The 26,575-nt window shown below is 44.4% G+C and overlaps 1 protein-coding gene across 3 annotated transcripts in view; it reads right to left on the minus strand.

Annotated features, from left to right (window-relative positions):
* Nucleotides 1-26,575, minus strand: part of LOC147692377 (cytochrome P450 2G1-like) — a 489,071-nt gene that overhangs the window by 128,519 nt on the left and 333,977 nt on the right. For all 3 annotated transcript variants that reach the window (XM_086938599.1, XM_086938601.1, XM_086938600.1), the window contains one exon: nt 13,153-13,329. In XM_086938599.1, the coding sequence (XP_086794725.1) occupies nt 13,153-13,329 (177 nt within the window). The remainder of the gene's footprint in view (nt 1-13,152; nt 13,330-26,575) is intronic.

Consider the following 26,575-nt stretch of genomic DNA (forward strand, 5'->3'; position numbering starts at 1 on the left):
GGAGGGGACGTTCCTATCTGTGGCCTGCATGTTAACAGAGGTCCTTCAGCTTTGCGTGTACAGTGGTGAAATGGGCAGCAGGAGAGCAGTAGCGCTTCGTGTAGGAGCCAGTGCCACCGGAGAGAGTTATGCGCCACTCTGCACGGTGAACCGGTGTGTGGTGCCTGGTCGTGGCCTGTATGTATAGCGGGCGTGCAACATCACTGGCCCCAATATTTGAGGGCCCCTTGCTGCTCACGGGGACGGGGGGCGTTCCCCCCCTGTGAAGTTGAGCGGAAGCATGAGGACTGGGTGAGCGTTGTAGAGTGAGCCTGCGGATTGCTTGACTCCCATGAACTGGTGATCCGCCGGGGCTTGTCCTGGAGCAATGGGTGGCGTGAGGAGGAAACAGCTGCCACTTGGACTACGTGCCGTGCCTGCCTGGGGTGACTTCAGAGAGCTGAGGCTATTGATTGGGCCCGTATCGGTGCTCAGAGATTGGAGTGCAGGTGTGGCCCCCTGACTCCCTTGTGGTGGCGGCTCCTGGTGTCCTTGCTGACTGTGTTGAGGAGGCATATGTTGCGGGCCTTGCTGATTGCTGGGGCTGGGTGGGGGCACCCTCCTGTGAGTGCGTGGTGCCTGGGGGCTCACCCTGGAGAAGTACCTGGACATTGGTGGGTTTCGCTGGTGACCCTTAACTGCGGAGACAGCCCGGGGCCACCAAGCTTTTGGGCCCGCTTTATGGGGTGTTGTAGTACCATTGCCTCTGCAGTATAATGATCCCTGCCGCAGAGTGAGTGAGCCATTTCCTGCCGTGAGTGGGAGTGCCCTGAATTGAACAGTGCTCTGCGTGGAGTGCCTGGTACCTGGTGGAGTTCGGACTGACCCGGCGCGTGGGTATAGGTCTGGGCCTGCACGAAGCTGAGCCTGGCTCGTGACCTTGGGGGTGCTTTCCTCATTTGACCCCCTTGCGGGTACAGCCACCCAGTCTGTGGGGGATAGGTGTCATGGGCAAACCCCGGGTCCGACAGGCCGGAGCCCCGCAAAACCGGACGGCAGAGACCAGGAACAGTCACAAACTGTTGTGGACGCCCGATACAGCAGCAATTGGGCAAGCTTTTGGAGGCCATAGCATACACAAAAGCTACCCTCCACCAAGATATTATCGCAGTGGCGATGGGGCTGGGGCTTTTGTGTGAGGAACACAAGAAGCTCTCTGAGAAGGTGAGGGGGGCCGAAGTCAACATTCCTGAGATAGCCCCTGCACAAAAGGCCCTGGAAGAGCAAGTGGGTGCCCTCACAGACAGGTTGGGTGTCCAGGAACGGCGTGCTGAGGATGCGGAAGAGCGCAATCAACTGAACAATGTCAGGATATTGGGCCTGCCGGAACGAGTCGAGGGTAATGATATGGTGGCGCATCTGGAGCAGTGGCTGCACTCTCCGGTGACGCCTGAAGACCTGTCGCCATTCTGCACTCTCGAGAGGGCCCACAGAGTCCCAGCCACACCCCGGCGCCAGGGCGCCCATCGCGCCGGTGCTGACCCGCTTGCTTCATTTCCATGACAGGGATCTTCTGTTACGAAGGGCACGCACCGAGGGTCCATACACAGTTGACAACAGTAAAGGTTCTCTTTTTCAGGAATACGCCCTGGAGGAGCAGAGGAGGAGGGCCTCCTTCCTGGTGGGTAAAAAAGCCCTGAGGGAGGAGGGCCTGCACTATTCCTTGATGTTCTCAGCCAGGTTTCTGATTGTCCTAGATGGCACCACCCACTTTTTTGGGAGTCTGGGTGAGGCCTGGGACTGGATTGAGGCTTAAAAGATGGGGCCTCCTGGCATGTGGGCCCCGGCGCTGACGAAGGAAACCAGTATAGCATGTGAAGCACTGTCGGAGACACTCCCAGAGGGGAGCTCCCAAGAAGCCGACATCTTCCCAAACTGAAAGTGAGAGGGTGGAAGCTCTGGCGGCAGTGGCAGCGATAAGGCAGGGCAGGAGCTCTTCCCCTGAGACGACAGGCCACTCATTGAATGACACTGGGGGCGTGAACTCTGTCACATCCCACAGTGATAGTGTGAAGATGCCGGTGGTGATGCCTCGTACAGCTGATGAAGTTATTTGAGGTGCCATGGGCCCTGTATTGACCTGTTTGCTTGGGGGAGTCGCTGGTCTGCTGCTCTGAGAATGGTGGTCTCTGGTCCTGTTCTACAGAATCTAGTGGTGCCGGTGCACCCGGGTCGGCTTGCATGCCATTCCTCTATTGTCTACTGCTTTTACTGTCCACCCCCCTTGAGTATCCTACTAGAATAAGGCCTCACTAAGGGTCATGTTCCATATTTTGTTTGGACAACTGACTGTTGTCTGGCTGTCCTGGACTTATGGAGTTGTTCAAGATAGGGGTTTATTACATGTTGCTTCTATTGTTTGTTTGATTCTTTGCAGAGGAGAATGGTGGAGCAGGTACTGGGACATGGGCGGTGGGGTCCCCCTATGTCATCCTGGGGAGGGTTCCTAATGAAGCGATGGGCACACATGACACTGTGAGATTCCTCATGTGGAACATTTGTGGTATGGGGACAATCGCCAAGTGTCATAATATTTACTCCTACCTTCGGCGCAGAGATGTGCACATAGCCTTTCTGCAGGAGACACATCTTAACAAAGAGGAGGCTGGGAAAGTGCAGAAGAGGTGGAGGGGCAGGTATTTGCTACTACCTTCTCAGAGTTTGCCAGGAGGGTCTAGGTCTGGGTGGAACCTGGAATCCCTTTTTCACTTGAACGCACATGGCTGGACCCGGAAAGGAGGTATGTCCTGTTGGTGGGTCACTAGGCAGGGCGATATGTAACCCTAGGCAGTGTTTATGCTCCTAACCAAGACGAGGTGGGGTTTCTAGAGTCTCTCCCCGCCCCATTAGCCCAATGTCTAATGGGCCCTCTCATACTGAGGAGGATTTTAATTGTGTGGCAGATGTTACTATGGATCAGTCACACCCTCCCATGCTGGGATCCCAGCCCCATTGTGCTGCCTCTGGCTTTCAGGCTTGGATTTCCCACTGGGGATTAGGGGACACCTGGAGATTGCAACACACTAGGGCCAGGGAGTACTCATTTTATTCACCTGTGCATCATGTCCATACCAGGCTTGATATGTTCCTTTGCTCCCCAGCGTTTATTTGTTTTGTGTCCCATACTGAGTATTTGGGGCAAACCCTGTTGAATTATAGCCCATTACTCCTGCTGCATTAACCACTGGGTCGGCACCATCCATTTAGTAGATGATGCCCCTTTCCAGTCCTCCCTGGAAGCGGTGGTTGACAATTACTTCCTTCTCAATGCTAACACCACCTCATCTCCACAGGTAGAGTGGGAGGTGTTTAAGGTTGTGGTGAGGGGTCACTGTATGGCTCAGGCATGTGGGGCACACAGAGAGATCAAGCGTGAGCTGCTAGACATGGAGGGGACCATCCGTAGACTGAACAACCTACAGGGCATGGATGACACGGCCCTGCCGTCCCCACATGAGTACAAAAAAAAGGAAATACTTAGCATACCAGAGGAAGATGACAAATCTCCAGAAACAGATTACAGGCAACATTTAAAGGATCGCAAAATGAGAGGTACCAGCCAACTGAAGTGTAAAAAATCATATGGGCAAGGCAATGTCATGCTGCTGAGACCTGCTGGACTCTAAATGCAACTACAATGATGACATGACAAAGCTACATACTCTTACAGTTAAACCACAGTGATACAATCATAACACTTGTCAATATATATATGCTCCAAACACCATTCAAACATATTTATTGTGGGCCCTCTTGTGGGAGCTAAGTCACCGTTTAAAGGCATAAAGTGCTACGGGGGAGATTTTAAATTAGTATGGGATAAGGAGTTACAAAAATTTTAATTAATGTCAGAAGACCTTGGACTAGTCTGGCCTGGTCACAGACATGAAGATCAGAAAGAGATTATTCCGTATTCTTAGCAATTCACAGGACCTACATGAGAATTGACTATCTGTCGTCAAAAAGATGATGCACTAATGGGTGGAAATGGGGAATATCACTTTGGCCTACCATGTCCATGTTATGTTTGAAAGAGTGGTGGGAGGGATGGGGAGGAACCATAGGATGTGGCGACTTAGGTACCACTCACTGAGAGATTCTTTTAACTTACAGGAAATTGGCTCTCAGATACAAGGCTTCCTCACCACACATGATAGATAGTACTTCTATGCCAATGCAATGGGATGTAATACAATAATTTCTCAGGGGCATGCTGATAGCACTAGATGCAAACAATATAATAAAAAGAAAATTAGATACTCAGAACATCCTGGGCCCAATGAGGTGGACAAATCAACTTAATAAACTATAGGCCGCAACTGTAAGAATGAGAAATATCACTTGACTTAGGTGCTACTGACTGTAATCACCACAAATAAAGTAGAAATATTCTTACTGAAGACACAACAAAAATTGTACTCTGAAGCGAACAATGCCAATAATCTTTTAGCCTTACAATTAAAGGCCACAGTTAATAAGGCATGTAATGCAGAAATCAGAGACCTCTGAGGCTAATTACTGGCACATGACAGAAAAAACAGAGGATTTTAGGCAGTTCAACCAAAAACTGAATACCAAAGGAGGGAAAGATGTGAAGGCGGGAAAAATTACCTTTGTAGTGTGCACTCCCCCAAATTAAGCATGGACATAGGAAATACTTAACAGGCCTATAGAGAACAAAGAAATGATGACAGCTATAAAGCTCTTAAAAGGAGGCAAAGTTCCGCACAGGAGGAATATAAAAATACATGTTATAAGACTTTGGAAGGAACATTGGATCCACAATTGACATGGCATTTTAATTATTTTGGGTGGGATATTGTTTCCCCTCCAACTATAAGGGAATCAGACATTATATTGATTCACAGACCTGGAAAGGACACTAGGAAGTGCAAGCCCTACAGACTGATTATTCCCTTAAGTGTAGATGTAGGGATTTTCACCATGGTCCTTGTGAATAGGCACGACAAGTATCTCCCAAGCCTTATTGATGCATAATAACCAAGGTTTGTCCAAGGCAGACAGACTGTGAACGTTTGTGCAGTTGTTAAAGTACCTGGGGCCAATGTAAGTCTTTTTATGTGTGTGTGAGGAGTTTGAAGAGTGCGTGTTTAGGATTGTGATCCAGTGGAGCTCTTTAGGGTGGTGATGTATATGATTGTGAGGTGGGAGTCTGAGGCTGAGTCTGGCCATTGAGATTTGTACTGCCTGGAGTCTTATGATCAGTTGAGCACTGATTTCAGCATATAGTGTGCTATAGTAGTCCAGCTTTGTAGTAATGAAGGCTTAGTTGATGGTTCTACGAGTGTTGGTGGGGAGCCATTTAAAGATTTTCTTGAGCATTTTGAGTGTACTCTTATTTTCCATGAATAGGGCTCTGTGTTTTCTGCGGTGTAGTAACTCCCTTAGTTTAACTGAAATAATTGCTACCATGCCCCCTCTGAATACCAGTTTTACAGCTCATGTGACATCAAGCTGTATCCCAAAGCTCTTGGTTCAAGATACTGGCTCCACTGAGTCCATGAAGCTTCCAGTGATTCATTTCAGCACATTTATATTCAGACCCTCATGTTCTAGAATACATTTGGCTTGGGTTCCGATCTTATGTCTACTCTAAATCTTGTTTAAATACTATCCAGAAGATGTTTTGGTCACTCTTGACCCTCCACCCAGTGCTGATTTTTTCAAATTGAAACTAGTCTTTGCAGTTTGGAAGCTGTTATTAAATCGTTCCCTAGAATCCTTCCTGTTGTAATCACACCCATCACTCTTGTCTCTCTAAGGTGCTGTAGCTTTTCATGTGAAGAACTCTGAATAGGTTAAAGTATTATCTGCCTAAACCCTCTTTCTAAAAATGCCTCAACTTGGTGTACAACCACCAAATTAGTAAGGTGGAGCCATCTGTGTCTTCTCACCTGCAGCCATATTTTTTAGGAATTTTTGGTGGGTTAGAAAGCAGTCTGTATTTCATTTTAATAGCCACCCACTATGTCTTCCCACAGCTTTTTCCATTCTCTGTGTATTTTTTTGTGGCCAGGTTTCTCTCTCACATCTTCTGAAAGACCCTGATTCCCCTCTTCTTGTCTGCCTTTATCAATTTGCATGTGTTTTAAATTACTCTCTTAGATTAAAGGCATGTCAATATATATTTTTAAAATGTGTAAGTTCTCCAATTGCTCACACTTTTAGGGAAGGGTGAGGGGCCCATGTCTTAATTTTGTATATATGAATCTGTCTTTTTCTTTGAACGTGACTCTGACTTACATTGTAGAAATAGCTTAATGGTCCCTTTCATAAGCACATCTTCCAAAATTAGGCACTGCCTATCCCTCAAACAAAATTTTTAGCTCCCTATTGCTGGTGTGAGCTCTGGATTCTGATGAATAGCCGTTAACCAGGATAGTACATCTCATCCTTCTTTTCACTACATCCAAGGTTTTCATGATCATGCTAACTATGGGCCTCCATACAGGTTACTCCATTACAAATTGCGGGTTTCTAACGTGCTAGAATCGAATCCCGAAGGAGTATCTCTGTGCATTAGACCACTGGGGAAGCCGTCCTGGCTTTCCCTGTGAGATGGTCCCTACTGGGTATCTCCAAGGTGAAACCAGGTATCCCCGGCATATGTGGGGGGCCATTGTGGAGATGAGGCAAGCTAATGCCCAGAGTTGCCAAGTGTGATCTCTGGTTAGAGTAGGCACCGAGGTGAGAATTATCGAGCCCGCTGACCCTGGTCCACAACCCTGCCGCGTCAGGAATTGAACCCTGGTCCCGGGCCGTCCTCTGCTCCTGGGTCTGCCGCCTATAACCAGTGAGCCACACCACTCCACAAATGTGACGGATATCCTGTTCGCCGTACAAGTGCATTATATCCAATGGCACATGGAATACGGAGGATGGGAAACCATCACATTTGTGATGGAGTAACCTGTCTGTCAAATTCTAACTCAGGACATATGTTACTATTGTACATATTTTTGGGATTAAATTGCTTAGGCAGCCAAAGAAGTGATCCCTTAGTGGCCTCCCCATTACAACTCTGGCCATGATTTCTATTCATAATTTTTGTCTCTGTTTCCTGTACAGTCTAGGCTTGAAGGTGTCTTTGATATGCAGCCTGATATAGCTTAATCAATCCAGTAGTTCCATTAATATATTGCTCTAGACTGTACCCAATTTACAAGTCCAGACAAAGGTTTCTATTTTTTTCTGCGGGAACATTATCTTCTCCCTCAAAATAGAGATTGGCATAGGCTTGAATGAATAGAACAGAATGGAAAAGACATTAATTTTAACTGTGGCTATCCTTCTCATCAATTAAAGTCTTATTTCACTCTTTCGTTTGGTCCAGGTAGCCTGTACCATCTTTAACACAGAGAGTGTAATATGTATACTTAAAATGCTTATGTGATGGATAGCCTACCTTAAGAGAAATTTACTTTGCAGGTATGTGACTTCTTACAGTGCTAGGATCAGATTTAGAATTTCAGATTCATCCTTATTAATCTTAAACACGAGCTCTGTTCAAAGTATTTTACATTGCAGTTAATGACTGACAAGGGCTCCTCTGATTTAGTAGACATCAAGAGGCCATCATCTGCAACAAACCTCACCTCCAAAGTCGATCCTTTGAACTTCTAGGTCTTCCTCATCATAGCCTTCAATGGCTCTATACAGAGAGCAAACTAGTAGTGAAAGTGGGCACGCCTGCCTAGTACCCCTGTGTACTCTCACGGCCTGATCTATTCCCTTTGACCATAATTATCACCACTGGTTCCTTATAGTTAGAGAATAGCCAGCTATTCAGCCTATATCCAAAACCCATTTTATGCAAAGTTTTCTTTAAAAAGCTCCAACTGATGCTATCAAATGCTTTTACAGAGTCTGGTGGGGCCAGTGTCATTGGAAACATTTTTATGTTGACTTTTTACTATTAGGTGGGTCAACCTTAATGTGTCAGACACTTCTCTCTCAGCCGAACTCATGGTCACACACAACCCCACATATGCATGATGGTCTTCCTTTCTTCTACCTCTCTCCTAAAGTCTGATGTGACCTACCCAGCACATCAGAAATGGCTCCTCAGTTCTTGAATTCTACAAAAAACTGAGGACATGGAGGTTTGGGAGAACATGGCAGCCAGCTAGAAGGTCCAGTCGGGAGCTCCGTCGAGTGAGGTGTGAGAGTGAGGTGTGCAATAATATGCATAGCTGCCCATGAAAGTGAGGATTTCTCCCTGAAGAAAGCTTTTCCTGTTTACCTCTTTTCGCTGTAAAATCTCGGAAGGCGAGCTTTTTATGAGACCAACCCCAGGATTCCGGAGATGGCTTCGGCATTGGGATAGCATCGGAGTGGAGGCGGAGGCGGGACTCAGAGGGAAGCTGTGTCCCTGCCTGTCGACAGTTACTGGGAGAAAGGGAGGCTTTTGGGCGGAAGCAGCGGCCAGACTACAATTGGGACAAAGAGCTTCAGCAAAAGTAAGTTTTAGAGGCCCCCCAAGTAGTTCTCTGTCACACAACATTGGATCAGGGAAAGGCTGCAAGGAGGAAATTAACGAGGAAAACAACGAAACAACAAAAAGGAAGGATTGAAGTACACAGTGTGCATGAATGCAGTAAGGAGGCGGGGAAAGGGCAAGCGATGGGTCTTGACTGCCTTAAATTTCATTACAAAGTCACCACAGGACGATGTGTCACTTTTGACACAAGTAGCAGCCCAAACAAAAGCCCAAGTCTCCACTAAAGAGTGCGTAATAGAATTAAAAAGCACTGCCAACAAAGAATCTACTAAAAGCTGTATTCAAGACATAAGTTATGCAATAGGAAATAGAAGCTTAGTATCGGTCCCCTTAGAGGAAATAGGTCAAACCACAACAGGGAAGAGCAAGTATTCACTCCGAGTGGGAACATAGTAAAATACACCAACAAAAAGACAAGGGGTCACAAAACAAAGGGCAGAACTGCAGCTATGGTCTCAACTAAAGCTGCTAAGACTGCTAAAAAAGAACATTCCAAGAAAGGAGCTAATTTAAAAATAACACCTTCTCTCCGCAAGAAAAATCTGTGCCCAAAAACACAATACAAAAGAAAGGAAACGTTAACAGAGGGGTCCAAAATATGAAAAAGTTAACACCTCCTTCTACTGAAAAAACGGTGGAATCCGCCAATCGATTTAAAGTCCTTATGTTGAGAGACTGTGTAGAGGAGAAAAGACTAGATGCTGAGGATAGATTGGAGACAGAAGATAATCTACATCAAAATACGCTGTCCAACATTCAGGGAAGAGGCTTGGGGTCACCTGTGGAGGGTGAAATTGGGGACTTGATGGGGTCACTAATGAAATAAATGAAACTGAGCTTTGCTAAATCAAAAAAAAATATCAGGAGAGAATACAAGCAACTTGTGAGTCCAAGGTTAATGCTTTAGTGGACCGGGTCTCAGCCATGAAAAACATGGTGGAGCAAGCTAGGGAAGAGGTGAAATCTTCCTAGAACGATATTGCCAAGCTAAGAACAAGTGAAAAAGAGCTTAGACATACATGATTAGGAAATCTCAGGAAATTATCCCTTTTAAATTTAAAGGATGGGTCAAGAAAGTGGCGTTATATGCTGACGACTTAATATTTTATACTAGTGACCTAATAAATTCTCTCCCTATCACAACAAAACTGTTAACAGATTTGGGGAAAATTTCTGGTTACCAAGTCAATCATCAGAAGACGGAAAATATGCATTCGAACATGGACCTATCAATAAAGGGAACTAAAAATAGAATCAAATGCTTGGGGATAGAAGTTTTAAAAATATCGATGAAATTGCTCAAGTACATTTGAATTTAATAGTAAAGGAAATGAGGAAGCTATTAAAAACATGGAGCTGTCTATCTCTCTCTTTTCTGGGGTGATCAAATGCCTTCAAAATATCTGTCTTTTTCATCCTCAATGGATGAAAAAGATCCAAAGTGAAATCAATGGTTTCATTTGGGCCTCTGAAATAGTAAGAATAGCGTGAAAAAACCTATGCCAGAGGAAATATCGAGGTGGCATAGCAAGCCCAGACTTCCTTTCTTACTACAGAGCCTTGCAATTTAAGAACATAAGAATTCTCTCAGACCACACGCCTTTTACTCCTCCTACAGGAAAGCTGCCACAGATGAGGATTATTTTCTTTACAAATTTGGCCACCCAAAATACTTCAAAAAAGAGTGAAATTAAAAGTATTGGGATCAGCAAATAAGTTATGGTATGAAATAAGAAGAGCATTGAAAATTCCATATTACAGTCGACTAGCACCTATATGGAGGTCACCAGGAACCCCTGACTGTTTAAAAGACTCCTTAGCCGGACCACTGAAGGAAGCAGGAATAATAAAATCGGGAGAACTTTTCGACTCTTGTAATTTACAAAGTTGGGACTTACTACTCGAAAGAAGAAAGGGGAAAATATCCAGGTTCAAATATTATCAGCTGGCGAGTTTGTGAAATGATAAAGAGAAAAACTTAGAAACTACTGAAAAATTGGAGAATGAAATACTAAATGACCCAACAAGAAAGGAGATATCGAAGTGGTATTGGTATATGACTCAAACAGGAGATGACGAAATTACAACTCCAGACGATGTATGGAAAAAGATCTTTCCAGCTCAAGACTTGCAACAGCAATGGCAAGTATCCTGCACTTTTCTACGGCATATTAAAGTTTCCGCACCTCTTAGGAGAAACCATCTTTTTACATTACACAGGTCATACTGGACACCCGAAAAGTTATCCAAAATGAATAATCAGGTGATGAAAAAGTGTTCAAAACGCGGGAACCAAAAGCAAATGATATTCATATGTTCCACCTGTGCCCTCATCATGATATTGTTTGGGAAGAAGTGGGTAAGATTATTGATAACGTCTTAGAAACGAACATTAAGGTAAGCACTCACAATTATTTTTGGTATTTTGGACAGTAACACTTTTATTACTGTATTAAGTAAAAAAGATTTTTTTTTAATTATTTGTCCTAATTTCATTAGCCAGGCGCGAGATGTAGGTAGACTGCATTATTGCAACTCCTCCTAAGGTGATGAAATAGCTTTGCTCTGTAGAAAAGGTTAGGAAACTAGGCAAGTCTAGAGGGAAGAGTAATAGAGCCAAACATTGGGAACTTTGGGACAAGAACAAGAGGTAGGGATGTCCAATGATTTAACCCCATGCGATCCAACAAATTCGAGGGAACCATCATGGTGAATCTGTGATGGACTAACTCAAAGAATTTGAACGTTCTTATGATACGATCTCACCTTGATATAAGAGGGCGATCTTCACTTCGAACAATTTATGGTAAGGTGATCGTGTCTACTATAACCTCAAAAAACCACATAAATGAGGATAAAAAAAGAAAAGAAAAAAAGAAACTGAGGACATGACACTTAACCTTACTTCAACCTGAGCTTAGCCCATACAGCTCCTACTTCAGCTCCAGGATAAAATAACATTAAGCATAATTATGTAAAATGCATCTGGCACTGAAAAAGGTACCTGAATGATCAGTTCAAGTAAAAATGAAACTAAAAAAAGTTGATTTTGAGTTGATTTTAGTGGCTTGCATTCAAAAACTGCAGTTCTCTTTGGAATTTTTAGATTTGCACTTAAAAACGACCTGAATGTTCCGTTTGGGAAAAAAAAGCTACCTGAAATATTTGCTGACCACCATGTTAAAGAGACTGTCACTCGCGTTCAAAACACTGCCGTTCTGATTTTAATTTGTAGTTTCATTCTCAAACATTTCCTGAAACTGTCCACTTGGGTAACAAATCCACAGGAAATGCTGCTTGGGTTAAAAAAGCACCCATATGGTACATCTATCGTTGAAATCTCTCCCTAAAACTATGCAGTGTGAAAACTATGCAGGGTGGCGTCACACTGCATAGTTTTAGGGAGATATTTTAACGATAGATGTACCATATTGGTACTTGATAATGTTGCATAAATTCCACTATGACACATTACCAAAATTACGCCAGTTACTCCAGTGTAATTAACATTTTGCTCAATCCATGGAAAAACATTGAAAGGACATTAGGGGGCCATTGCGATCTCACTACCTGATAAAATAAATGAAATAATAATTCATAATATAAGAAGGAGCGTAATAAGGAAGATAAAATAAAAAACCCAGGAGATTCACACATCGAACATGATTAAATGTGCAACCCTTGTAAATACACATCAAGAGCATCCATGTTAGGTGTGCAGAAGAAGATTGTGGATATGGGCGTAATATAATCACCTCCACTGGATAGAATTTATAACTGAAACACTAATATGGGTTAAAGGAAAATGGGTAGAGAATACTTTCTACTATTTGAGGTTTATATAATGTTAGGGAGTGAGAACAATTCGCTGTGTACTACAATGATTTTTTTGTTTGTTTTGCTTATAGGTATTATATGCATTGAACCATTGCGATATATATTCCCCGAAGAAGATGGGGTAAACCAACAAGTCCACCGAAAAGCCACTTCACCACTTTTTATATCCAATGTGTATAATGTGATTTTTAAGGTTTATTGTTGTTAATTTGCCGTTTTTCATGTAGATATGTTTTTGTGAATTTTTAAATACTATTGATACAACACTGATAAACTGTTTATACAAGTCTATGTTTTGTAACAGTCTGGAGAAAATGATTGAATGATAGTGACAATGCTGTAAGAACATTGTTTTAAGTAACAAGCGTACATTCAAACTTTTTAAAAATATATTGTGAGTAAAACATTTTGAAAAGGGGATACAATACATAAATAGTTTAGGAAAACAACAAGGGTTGTAGTATACGGCGTTTAGTGTTTGGTATGTTCAGTAGGGGACAAAGGTGATGCTGCAGGTATTTAAACACATGCAAGGGATATTGATATTGCATGCTTGGTAATTAAACCCTATTCCATTAGTTTGTTAAGGGTTTTTTTTATGTGAAGATGTACTTTTGTGAATAAGATGACACATTTAAGTCAGAGGGGTGCGTATTCTGCTGAATAATATTCCTTTGTAGATCAGGCCTATTCTGGTTCTTTCCATGTTGCTAGCGTATTTGCTTGTACAGTAAGTTCTGAAAGCTACATCCTACCTGATTCATTCTGATGAGGAAATAATCAATGAAGTCCCGGGGACAGGCACTATTCAATGTCTCCTGGTGAGATTTCACTTGGTCCAGGAGAAGAGCTTCAAGCTTCATGAAAATGTTGAATACTTTGTTGTGTGGTCCAGGCAGATAGTACATTGCCCCAGGAAAAATATCGTAGAGCTGTGAAGGGAAACAAAACCATGTTTCTCATTTCCATGTAAAATATTATCTCACATCACATAATGATACAAGTTTAAGAGTGATGCAATCCTGGGTGATGAATTTTCTTGGCTATAGAAAATTAAACAAAGCGGGTATGAGTGCCTTTTTAGTATGTTTGGGAAAGCCTCTAAAAAGCACAAATACTGAAAGGAATTAAAAGGCCAAAATAAACAGCATGAAATAAAGTGAATTTGTACCCTAACATATGACCTTGAAGCTAACTCATATGTTTTTCATCATAAGTGTAAAATAGTTTAAAGGACCGTGGTCTGGATAGTAAGGTCTCACGGAACACAGCACAGCAGGGAAAAATGCAATGCTGCGTTGCATGACAGGGAGAGAGCAGAAAAGCACCATATTGCTCTCTTCTCCCCTCTTCCTAGCAATGGTGCTAATTTTAACTGCATTGCGCCAGGCACACCCCTTAGCTCCATAGTGCCAGGGGGTGTGCATGAGTCTGCCATAGGTTTTGTACAGGAAGAGTACCCTTCCTGTACAAAATACTATGCTAGACACACCTTAAAGCTTTTCCTACTTTGTAGGTGTGCTGCACAGTGCAGCTCGCATGCAAAGTTGGAAAAAGGAGAAATGAAATAAATTCTCTTTTTAACGCTTGCTTTCTATCAGCGTTCATTTTTGGCAATAAACCCAGTCTATTCTTGTTAGCAGATTGGGTTTAGCGTAAAAAATCATGGGGGTTTGCATGGGATGCCTATGTCCTACCCTGGTAACAACCCCTGATCGCAAAGTAATGCAAAGCAGGTTTCGCCCGGCTTTGCATTACTTACCCATACAAACCAATGCTAATTTATTTATTTATTTGAAAGTTTTACATAGCGCAAACTTGACCCAGGTGGGTATCAGATCGACTTACAATTTTGCGTGGGTATTACAAGAGTATACATCATACAACAAAATAGTCATGCAACATAGTTAAGGTATGTGAGATACAAACAATGGGAAAGAAAATTTGATAAACTCCGCAAAAAAATAAGCAAGGCAAATGAGTACTGGGATTAAGAGGTTTCCAGCAATCTCATTATCAATCAGGTGGTCATCAATGAACAGTGGGCCAGAGCTGTTTAAGGGAGGAACTTGGCCATTAGCATTTTTTTATCTGAAGGTAGTCGAGGAGGAAATTCATCAGACTTCAGGAGGATGAGAGTTCCACAGAGAAAGCTCTGTGACCCGTTCTCATTTTCTGAAAGATCTGTGGTTTAAAGAGCAATGAACTTGCACTTCTTGACTGTCAGCAACCTCCAGACAGTTCTAGTTTTTGAGCCGGATATGTGGAAGTCTTGAGATGTAGGGCTTTGTGCGTCATGCAGGATATCTTTAGCTGTGTTCTGACCTCGTAAGGCAGCTAATTAAGGGATATGAGGGCTGGGGAGATATGCTTGTTTCTATCTGAAACAGTAAGTAGTTTAGTTTTTAGTGGTGCCCAAGTTGTATTTCGGGGTCCACAAAGCTTGGAACTACCATAGTCTAGCCTAGGGCAGCAACAGAGCTTGCACTGCCATCTTGAAGTCCTCTTGTGGAAGGAAAGGTTTTAGATTCCTTTGGGTGTTCATCTGGTGTTTAGCTCTCTTGCTTAAATTGCTAATATGATTCTGCCTGCTCAGGTGCTTATCCAGTGTGATTCCGAGGGATTTCGCAGAGTCGATAAGGCGGGGAGTGCAGTTGAAGGCCCGAAGATGTTTCAGCCAGTGGTCGATCTTTGCGTTGTGATTAGGTGATGCAATGAGGAGGAATTCCATTTTGGAGGTGTTTTGCATGAGGTGGCTGTCAGTTATGTCAGTTAACCAGTTCTGAGTATCCAAAAGGGTAGAGTTGAGTGAGACGAAGTCTTAAGGGGAGTTGATTTTCAGGTAGAGTTGAGTGTCAACCACATACATATGGAAAAGGATGTTTGCGGCATTCAGAGCTTTTGCCAAGGGTTCTTGAAATAATTTGAAGAGTATCGGTGATAGTGCCAAACCTGTGGAACCCCCATTGTGACTGAGGAGGGCTGGGTTAAGGATTGCTTTATCTTGACTTTTTGTGATCGATTAGGGAGGAAGGACGTGAACCATTGCAATACCGGCCCTGTAAAGCCCATCCTATTTTCAAGGCTGGAAAAGAGATAGTCATGGTTAATAGTGTCGAAGGCTGAAGAAAGGTCAAAGAGAATCAGGAGGCATGATTGGTTGTGGTCTAGCATAATCAAAATGTCATCCAAAATATGAATTAGAGCAGATTCCATGCTGTGGCTTCTTTGATATCTGGATTGATGTTGGTCCAGAAGTTGGAAATAATCCATGTGTTCGTAAAGTTGTATCTGTATGCATTTTTCCAACAATTTAGCCAGCCTGGGGATGGTGGAGATGGGCCGGAAGTTATTGAGATCAGATCTGTCTGCATTAGGTTTTTTTTAGAATGGGAGAGATGTGTGCTACTTTTAAGCTGTCGGGGATTGTGCATTGTAATAGCGAGGCGTTGATAATCTGTGTCCAAAGGGGGAGGATGGTGTCCTTGATGCCTTTGAAGTTGGGTGGTGGAAGCGGGTCGGTGAAATGAATAGACAAGTTGATCACCCGCAGAGTGTTGTAAATATCTCTTTGGCTAAGGGGGGTAAAGGAGGACCAAGAGGCGTCATTCTTAGTGCCAGTATTGGAAGGGCAGAGCATCTCAAGATGAGATGGATTATCCCTCCCTGCTGATGTGAGAATAGCCCTCTTTGCTTCCAGGTCGGTACTGATGCTCTTACTTTTTTCAGTGAAGAAGACCGCTAACTCGTCACAAGATGGAAGGACATCCTCAAGGTCAGACCTGTTGGGTATCTTGCTTGATTGTTGTTTAACAATTTAAAATAGTTTCTTGATGTGGTTTTTGGTTTGATTGAGTTGTGTTTGGAAAAAGTCAGACTTTGCAGTTCTGATTTTTTTGTCATAGGTCTTCCTTCCTGACCAATCTAAGGTGTATTATATAATCAGTGGAGGGTACTGATCTCCAGGTCCTTTCAGCTGACCTTAGGTTGCGGCATTCAGAGTTTAGGTTGTCGTTGAACCAAGGTTTGGAGATTTTGATGGAGGCACTTTTTAGTTGTAGAGGGGCTATTTCGTCCTTGATGCCAACGATGGTGGTGTGATAGAAGTCAGTGAGAACATGCACATCCGACATGTTCGATTGGGGAGTCAAGGCCTTTCTACAGCAGGTTGCTAGATCTGTAGAGATAATGTTCCTGAGGTTTCTTTTCCATTGGGACCTATTCACAAAGGTAAACTTACACATTAACAAATCTAGACATGTTTGTTCACCCCAACACTTTTGAGTAACTTTACTACTTTTGGCTATTAATCATTTGCAAGTGTAAAATTAACCAAACCTGTAGATGTACGTGTCTCCACTCTCTTAAACAGGGGTTGGAGCCACATTTTTAAGTGCAACGTTACTAAATATAAAAAGAAGCAATAGTAAGTCCAGCACCACTGATGCTGCAAAACCCTCCCATAGAAAGTAATGCAGGCAAGGATTTAAAATAGAACCCCATGGGAAATAATGTCAAATTAAATAGTTTATTTTGACTTACTTCATATATATATATATATATATATATATATATATATATATATATATATATATATATATATTGTCTTGAATGTTTAAAAACATATATATTTTAGCAAAAACATATTAGTTAATATTAACATATTTAAATATTTTAATAATCCTATTTAATCTAAACATAAATGTAACTTTTACACTTAATTTTAATCTGTTCTATTATATATTATTATTTTAAATGCATTAGAAGTAAATTCAAACATTTTACTTTAGTTAGTGTGTACATTTAAAAATATTCTGTATTTAATTTGTTATATTTAAATAACTTAAGCATTTAATTCAAAATGAATTGTTAATGTTGTTGTTTTCTTTTGTTTTGTTTACATATAAGATAAATATATTACATTCATTGACATTATTATTTGACATAAAAATGTTTAATTTTTTTTCAAGTTTAGTGCACTTTTAAATGTTCCCTATAATTTACCATCAGTTGAGTAATTGTATTAGTTATTTAAATTATTTATAAAGCGCACTGCAACCTAACAGGTATCGTGGCACTGTATTACTCGTCAGCAAGGCATATGGTGCCGTACAGTGTATCGAAGACACACAAATCTCGGGCTAGTATCATGTCTTAACCACCCTCTAGTCCTTTTGAAAAAGCTGTATTTTAAACCCATACCTTGAGTGGATTAGCTCACCAGACAGTCTCAGGCTGGCTTGGAGTTCGTTTCATAGACAAACTGCTTCAAACATAAAAGATTGCCCACTAACCTTGTTCTTCTCAATCTGGTCTTACTATTGGCTGAGGATGAGAGTAAGTTCCTGTTGGGACCAAGTAATTTTTATTTTTTTCTGCAGGGGAGTTGGTCCAGTGCCATGAAGGGCCTTAAAACAATACAGAGTGATTTAAACCTTACTCTCTGTACCAGTGGTGCCAGTGTAGCACCATGAAAGAATTGGAAGCAGAAGACATTCTCGGTCTATTTGGGCCAATTTAGCTGTCACCACTTGGACTCTCTGGAGTCTCTTGATTAGGTAATTCAGGGCTCCTAGTAGCAGAGCATTACAATAATCCAGCCTACTCAGAATTACACTGCGTACCAGTAGCGCTCTAGATGAAATGGGTAGCAGTGGGAGAATCTAACACAGTGCTCTAATTATGGAAAAGCAGATTCCATCTGTCTTATTAGCAATGACTTCCAAGCTGAGCTTCTTATCAAATGTTACACCCAGGTTCAGAACTGTCTCTGGGGCATCAGGGGCTTGTCTGAGGACAAAGAGCCTAGTTTTTTAAAACTTATTTTTTAATAAATACTGCGTTCAAGTACGTCATGTATAAGTACTCACAAGTACATTTACAAAAGGTATGGTCAGCATATCACTGATACTGTTAAAAACATATCCAGTGAGCATACACAGGCTCATTACTCATAAGAACGAGTTGCTAGTACATTTATCAGCAGTACAATAAAATCATCATCATCATCATGAACTTTATTTGGTATTAGAAAACACCATAAAAGTACAGTTTAAAACAATGTTATAATGCACATTTACATTATTTCCATAACAGCCCTGTAACCTCCTATCCCTCCCCACTTTTCACTGGTTAATTTTCACAGGCCTCTATTTCAGCAAATCCCTCTTGTCTCTCTTAGTTTAACTGCCATTTTAAAAGAGCCTGTAATAGAAAGTAGGGTCAAGGGGTCCTGCGCCATTTGTAAAAACAGAAGGGCCGTCTTGGCATGTTTGAATTTATTTCTTTTCAGTAAACTGACTAAAAAACAACACCTGGGCAATGCATACAAGGGACATAATAGTACAACATGAAGGGTATCCTGCGGAGATCGCTGATCGCAGCCGCAGGGACCCTTTGGCTCAGCTGCAGTTGTAAAACCTGCCAGATCGGCTAATGAATAATGTAAAAGATTTAGCCTAAAACGTGGTATTAAAAACCTATCCTGAGCGTTGTATATAAGGGCAAGGTACGGTTCCATTCCTTCCCTGGACCTCCCTAAACTATAGTCTCTAATCGACTGTTTCCTCCCTTCCTTCTCTTCTCTTGTTTGGATGTTATGCGTGAAAAAGTTCCTCTTTACGCTGCCCATATCCCGGCCTGTAATTCAGCCTGGGTTTGCAAAGAGGTCTCTACACTCAATTTTTTCAAAGGCCTCCTTTAGGTATTTCAGCAATGGGATGTTCAATCCCCTATCTCTGGCCAGACAATCCATAATTATTGCTCTGGACAATGATGCCTCTGGATTATCCCAAATCTTTAGCCATGCTATCAGGGGTCTAACCTGGAGCCTGTCCTCAATAAATAAGACCTCCCCCAGTTCTGCATGATCTATCAGAGAGGGGACGCACTGTGGAATTTTGAGGAGTCTTCTCATAAACTTGTACTCCTCTACTTGCAATTTGTTGGGGTCAACTATCTCCCAAAGTTCAGCACCATATGCGGCTTTTGAGTAACAAATTGAATTGTATAGTCTCATCACTTCTGCCGGGGACCAGCGTCCTAATCTATGTCCAAAACTCATTATTGCCCCAGTGCTAGACACTAACTTGTTACAGCGATCCTCTATTAGTGGTTTAAAATTTAAGTGCCCATCGAATAAAATGTCCAGGGACGAGAATGACTGCACCTTTTCCAATTTGTGATCACCTATTCTGTAGTTAATGCTTTTCCTTGACTTTTTGCCTATTTCCATTACATATGACTTGGTAAGGTTGGCTGACAAGTCTAGCTTATTCATAAAGTCCACGAAACCATCTATTAATCTCTGTAGACCCAGGGGGTGTACGTGCCAACAATACCTCGTCATTTGCATAAAGCAGAACCGGGATTGTTCTTCTGTCAATTCTAGGGGAATCCACATTTAAACTTACTAAGGCTTATTCTAGTCCATTTATATATAAAGAAAACAGAAATGGGGCCAGGATGCATCCCTGCCTCACACCACTAGTGCAGGTAAAGGATTCGGTAAATCTGCCCTCTAAATTATATATGACTTTGGCAGAGGTATTCCAGTGTAGGGGCTTCATAATCTTAATCAATTCTTGATTTACACCTAGAAATCTCAGTACCCCCCACAGCTTCTCCCTGTTGAAACAGTTGAATGCTGCGGGAAGGTCGATGAATGCTAAATAGACCACCTCCTTCCTGGCAATAGTATATTTTGCCACCAGCAAATATAAGTTTAAACATTGGTCTATGGTAGATCTTTTAGCCCTGAACCGGTGTACTGTACATCTGAGATAATATGGTGTTCCTCAGCCCAGTCCATCAGTCGATCTAAAATGACTCGTCCCAAAACTTTAGCAGTAACATCTATAAGAGAAATGGTGTGGTAGCATTGTGGATTGTCTTTATTCCCCTTTTTGAAAATTGGCACAATAATGGCTGATGACCACGAACAGGGGAGCCCAGTGGCTATCTCAGCGTTTATTGCTCTTGTTACAATTGGAGTCCATATGTCTACCTGGCTTAAATAAATATCTCGGGGAATCCCATCCGGGCCTGATGCTGTGTTTCTGGGGAGACCCAGAATACCAGCCGTAATCTCTTCCAAGGGAAACTCTAGTGTTACGTTCTCCCTCCCTTCATCAGTATGCATTGGGTCATAGTTCCCCCAGTTATATAACCCTCTAAAATGCTCCACCCATTGTTCCGGGAGGATATTGCAGGCTATCTGCAGACTATTCCCGTCTTGGAAGCAAGGGTTATTGATTATCAGCCAAAAGCTGGTCATATCATTTCTCTCGGCCGCTTCTCTCAAGTCATCCCTAGTTTGTGACTGGAGGGCACCCTTCCTACGCTTTACCATCTTCTTATTATTTATTCTGCACTGTGTTACCCTGTAGTTGTCCCTCGGGTTGCATCTTAAAGCTGCTCTTAGCTTTCTCTGTACAATGGAGCATTCTTTATCAAACCATCTGGGCTCCTTTTTAGTCATGCCCTGACCTGTTGTCTTTAAAAGGCTGTCAATTAGGCAGCCCATTTCCTCAAATGACTCTACTAACTGCGATCCTGCCACAGATTGGTCCAACTATTCCATTAAAAATTGCTTCCCTCCTGTTGCAAGTGATCTATAAAAATTTTCGCCATCAATACGTATCCATTTGAGTCGCCTACCCTGATCGGTGGCTATTTCTACATTAGATCCCATTCCTTTTTTTTTGGTCCTCCTTCTTACTGAGTCTGCAGGAGACAGCACTAGGGGGTTGTTATCAGTAAAGCCGCTCAATTCATTTGAAAATCTCAGTAGCCGTCTCTTAAGCAACTGAGACACTAAAATAAAAACAATGAAAGATCTGCAACCCCTCCCCTTAAAAGTCGGGTTATTCGAGTTGTTAGATTTCACCACCAGTAAGTCCATTGTGTGTACAAGCATGTGACTTTTCAAAATGTTGGTCAACACTTTTCCCTCCGCTGTGTGTTCGAAATGTGGGCCCGCCTCTATGTTACATGAGCTCCAGGATTCTTTGATCGGTAACAGTTTGGGGCATAGGTGACAATTAAAGTCCCCTGCTATTATAAGCATGGGTTCCATTTGCCCCTGCTTCTTCTCCCTCATCTTACATAATCTACGGTCAAGCTCTATCATTCTATTACCTCCTGAATTATAAAAATTCACCTAAATTAAATTGAGGTCCCTACTCTTGAAACCGAGGCCTATCATATTTTCCTGATTTCCAACTTAAATCAATCCACCCCCCTTCCAAGGACAAATCTGCAAATATTAGTAGACCTCCCCTTGCTCTTCCAGCGGTGGATTTGCTAGCGGGGATTCCAAACGATTTATACCCGGCTAGATGAAAATTGAAATGATCTACCTCCCAGGTTTCTTGGAAACAAATTATTTTAAATTTGTTCCAGCCATTCCTGGTTCTGAAACTTGGTTGACAGGCCCGCTACATTCCAAGATATCATTTCTATAGCTCCCACTGGTACACTTATATGCGAGCCGGAATCTGTGTTTAACCCGCTTTTTCCCTGGGAGCCTCAGTTCTTAGAGTCTTTTCACTTTCTGGGGCCAGCTGGTGTGTGTTTATTACAGTGTCCCTTTCATTTCCCTGCCCCTCAAGCTGTGATCTTAAGTTTGGGGGAGCCACAACTAACACCCTTTCTCGGCCTAACCTCTCCCTCTGAAGTCAATCGACAATACTGAGGTGTCTACCCCAGTGTAATGGTGCATATCTGTTATACAGTGGAAGTGGTGACCTTCTCCCCTCTCATGCTAGTGCAACCTGCTGATCAAGTGTGTTTTGACCCCCTACTGTAGCAGATAAGAGCTCATTCCTCACCCTCCCGCCCCATCTCCTCCCCTTCCAAGGTAACCGTTTGTATCCATGATGCTCACTGGGTACTTGCCGTTACGTGTGTAGTCTGCAGGCATGTAAAAATAAGTGAGATTCCAGGCCACAATAGAGGATTGTTGGTGTGTCTGAACTTCCCCACAGACGTGGGCCACTGCCTTAGCATCGTTAAAATTAATGACAATACAATCTCCTCTTTGATTTTTTGGCCTTCCTGCTACCCAGCTCACTCTCCTTACAAAGAGAATCTTACATTTCACATCTCAGGGCAAGGGTCTATTATTATTTACCTAATACACAAAAGACCTAGACCTGGTAGGCATTTATACATTCATCTCATTTTACGGTATACTGTGTGTTGCATAACCTTTGCAAATCTTACTCCCCATCCATTAGTTATCAGGGTAGCCAGTGTATCCTAATGATGTGCCTCCTTTAAGAATCGCCCATTCCCTGACAGTGAACATCCAGTTGCGAGACAACACAAATACACACACTCGGCGTCAAATAGTAAAACCAGAGAACTAAAAAAAAGTGTGTGAGAGCGAGATGGCACCTCACAGGCTAACCACATACGGGAACCTGGCAGGTACTCGCCAGGATTGCCCTGTTCTCATCATTGGTACCATCAAGCTCGAAAGGAAAATGTGTCCAAGAAACGTAAAACAGAATTTTGTGAAGACATGCAGTGAAAGAAGACCACAAGACAACCATAAAAGTGTCAAAAACAACATATAAACCAACACGGCAACACAGATATGCAATTTTATTCTGTCTCTTGTGTTGGGTGTGGAATCTAAAAGAAGTGAATGTGGTTACTAACTATCCAACAATCACCACTTTACTTGCCGACATGTATAATTGCCATCAATTATTATTCAACCAATGTCAAAACTGCTACATAAGGAGTACAATCTGGGGGTAAATGTAGGTGGGGCCCTGAATTTGTACTACATTCTTATCCCCAGCTTTATCATTTATGTTACTCCTCCCCTGTGCCTCTGTAACCATCGACTTTTTGCTACTCTGTAGCCCTCCTCCTACATTTGCTGTTCCAGTTAGAACCACAATCGTACTTGTGGTCAAATGAGCTGTAGGGCTAGAGTGTACAATAGGGTCCCTTCCTCCCTCCCTCCTCGGTTCCTTTGACTTGCCCCAGGCTGCTATCTTGTTTTTGATATCTCCTAGAAATGACATTATCAGACCCTCCGTTTTCTCCAGTCTGTTTTCAATTGTCACAAGTCTGTTCAGAAATGGCTCCAGAGATGTTGATATGAGACCCCCTATTTTCTGCCAATAAATTTCATCAGTCAATGGTACAGACAGTGGTGGGCCAGGTGCAGTTTCACTCCTAACTGCGACATTTGCTGTGAGGTAAATTTCTTGTGGGGCTTCAGTTGATGAAATATCTGTGTGTGGTGGCTTTTGCTGTGAGTTTAATGTCTTGGGCTTCTTTCCTTTTTGCACTACCCCTCCTAGCCTGCCTCACCGTTTTCTCTTTGCTGCCACCCCATGAACTTGATCTATCTGTTGGGTAGGTTCTTTATGAATTTCAGCAGTGAACACAGTTTTGCTACTCAATGTCCCCAGTCATATACTGCCTACTGGGAGGGCAGGGTTCGTGGGATCTTCATCCTTGTCCGTGGTTATCAAAGTTAACTGTAAGCTTTCATGCCCCGTCTGGAAAAACCCTTGCCTTTGAATGCAAACCATGATTTTCTGACGTGCGAGCGTTCGCAATCCCCCCCAGAGAAGAGCGTTTTGCGAACCCCGGCTCCAGGGACAAACGGCGCTCAGTGATGGCAATCTCATGCGTGAGCATGGATGTGGCCCTGGTTATGAATTGATCCAGGGTCCCTGCGACGTACCCTGTTCCGGCCCCTTTCCTCCCTTTGTTCTCACGTGCTGCCATTAGAATTAGTAATGGGGCACTTAACACAGAATAAAAATGGAATTTAATACAGGTACATATATGGCGACCGTGCGACGCAGGTGAGTGTGACCTAGTTCTAGGACACCCCCGCGCTGCACGGCCACCAGCTGCTGCGTGTGCCTCCCCGCCTGACTGCCTCGCTTCACCCTGGTTGCCGCCGCGTGACCACGCCCCCTGCCTTCGAGCAGCATGGTCCGTGGCCGCCTGACCTGCCCCTGTTGTTATTGCGGTATTAGAATTGTGTCTAGTCTTCTGTTTTGCCTGTTTCCTGTAAATTGTTTTTTTATTTCTGTATTGCCTGTTGTTCTTTTAGCCCCCTTCGTCCTCCCTCCCCGCTCCCCGCTTCCCGCCACCGCCGCTAACCCTGCCCCTTTTTTCCTTCTGTACCCTCCCCGCTCCCGCCTCCCAGCTGCTCCGCCCCCGCGCACTTGGCCATATATGGCGACCGTGCGACGCAGGTGAGTGTGACCTAGTTCTAGGACACCCCCGCGCCGCACGGCCACCAGCTGCTGCGTGTGCCTCCCCGCCTGACTGCCTCGCTTCACCCCGGTTGCCGCCACGTGACCACGCCCCCTGCCTTCGAGCAGCGTGGTCCGTGGCCGCCTGACCTGCCCCTGTTGTTATTGCGGTATTAGAATTGTGTCTAGTCTTCTGTTTTGCCTGTTTCCTGTAAACTGTTTTTTTATTTCTGTATTGCCTGTTGTTCTTTTAGCCCCCTTCGTCCTCCCTCCCTGCTCCCCGCCACCGCCGCTAACCCCGCCCCTTTTTTCCTTCTGTACCCTCCCCGCTCCCGCCTCCCAGCTGCTCCGCCCCCGCGCACTTGGCCATATATGGCGACCGTGCAACGCAGGTGAGTGTGACCTAGTTCTAGGACACCCCCGCGCCGCACGGCCACCAGCTGCTGCGTGTGCCTCCCCGCCTGTCTGCCTCGCTTCACCCCGGTTGCCGCCGCGTGACCACGCCCCCTGCCTTCGAGCAGCGTGGTCCGTGGCCGCCTGACCTGCCCCTGTTGTTATTGCGGTATTAGAATTGTGTCTAGTCTTCTGTTTTGCCTGTTTCCTGTAAATTGTTTTTTTATTTCTGTATTGCCTGTTGTTCTTTTAGCCCCCTTCGTCCTCCCTCCCTGCTCCCCGCTTCCCGCCACCGCCGCTAACCCCGCCCCTTTTTTCCTTCTGTACCCTCCCCGCTCCCGCCTCCCAGCTGCTCCGCCCCCTGAGCACTTCGCCATATATGGCGACCGTGCGAACGCGCAGCGGTCACGCGCAGCAGGCGCGCCGATTGTGCGCCGAAGGCGCGCCAAAGGTAAGCCCGTCTATGCCCGTCCGCGCCTGGACCGCGCCCAGTGCCAGGACCCTTGGCCCTCGAGGACCCCGGCCGACCCGCCTGACGTACACCGGCGCCACCCTCATCGCACTCAACACCGGCCGATTCCCAGGATGCTACCGAGCCACGCCACGACGCACCCACGGACCCTTCTGCTGCCACGCCTGCAAGTTCACCTGCACCCGGACCTGCCCTGCACCAGCACCTGCCAAGCCAAACACCAGCAGCAACCACCTCAAGTGCATCCTGCTCAACACCCGCTCCGTCCACAGGCACGCCATCGAACTCTGGAACCTCCTCGACACCACAGCCCCTGACGTTGCCTTCCTCACGGAGACCTGGATGAACGCCTCTTCAGCACCCGACATCGCCATCGCCATCCCAGAGGGCTACAAGATCACCCGGAGGGACCGCACCGCCAACCAGTTGGGAGGAGGCATCGCCATCATCCACAGGAACACCATCCGCATCACGACCAGCACCGACGACACCCTTACCACCGCCGAACACCTGCACTTCCAGATCCGCACCGACCCGAAGACCACCCTCAGAGGCACCGTGATCTACCGACCCCCGGGACCACGCACACAATTCAGCGAGGACATCGCCGACTTCGTCAGCCCGCATGCCCTCCACTCCGCTGACTACATCCTCCTGGGGGACCTCAACTTTCACCTGGAGAACAACAACGACCGCAACACCACCACCCTGCTCGACAACCTCGACAACCTTGGACTCAAGCAAGAGGTGAGCACCCCCACCCACCTCGCCGGACACACACTCAACGCCGTCTTCTCATCCAGCAAAGACATCGCCTTCAGCCACACCACAGAACTGCACTGGACAGACCACAGCTGTGTCCACTTCACCTTCGACAGAACGACGATCCACCACCACCAGCAGCAGGTTGCCCGTAGAAGCTGGAACAAGATCACGGCCGACCAGCTCGCCGCCTCCCTGAGCCAGCACCCTCCCGCCAGCTCAGCGAACCCCAGCCAGGCCGCCGACAACCTCGCGAAGTGGATCAGCAACTGCGCGGACAAACTCGCCCCTCTGAGGACTCCGCCCAGCAGACCCGGC

The sequence above is a fragment of the Lissotriton vulgaris genome, chromosome 9 (genome assembly GCF_964263255.1).
Source record: "Lissotriton vulgaris chromosome 9, aLisVul1.2, whole genome shotgun sequence".
In the NCBI taxonomy this organism is placed as follows: Eukaryota; Metazoa; Chordata; class Amphibia; order Caudata; family Salamandridae; genus Lissotriton; species Lissotriton vulgaris.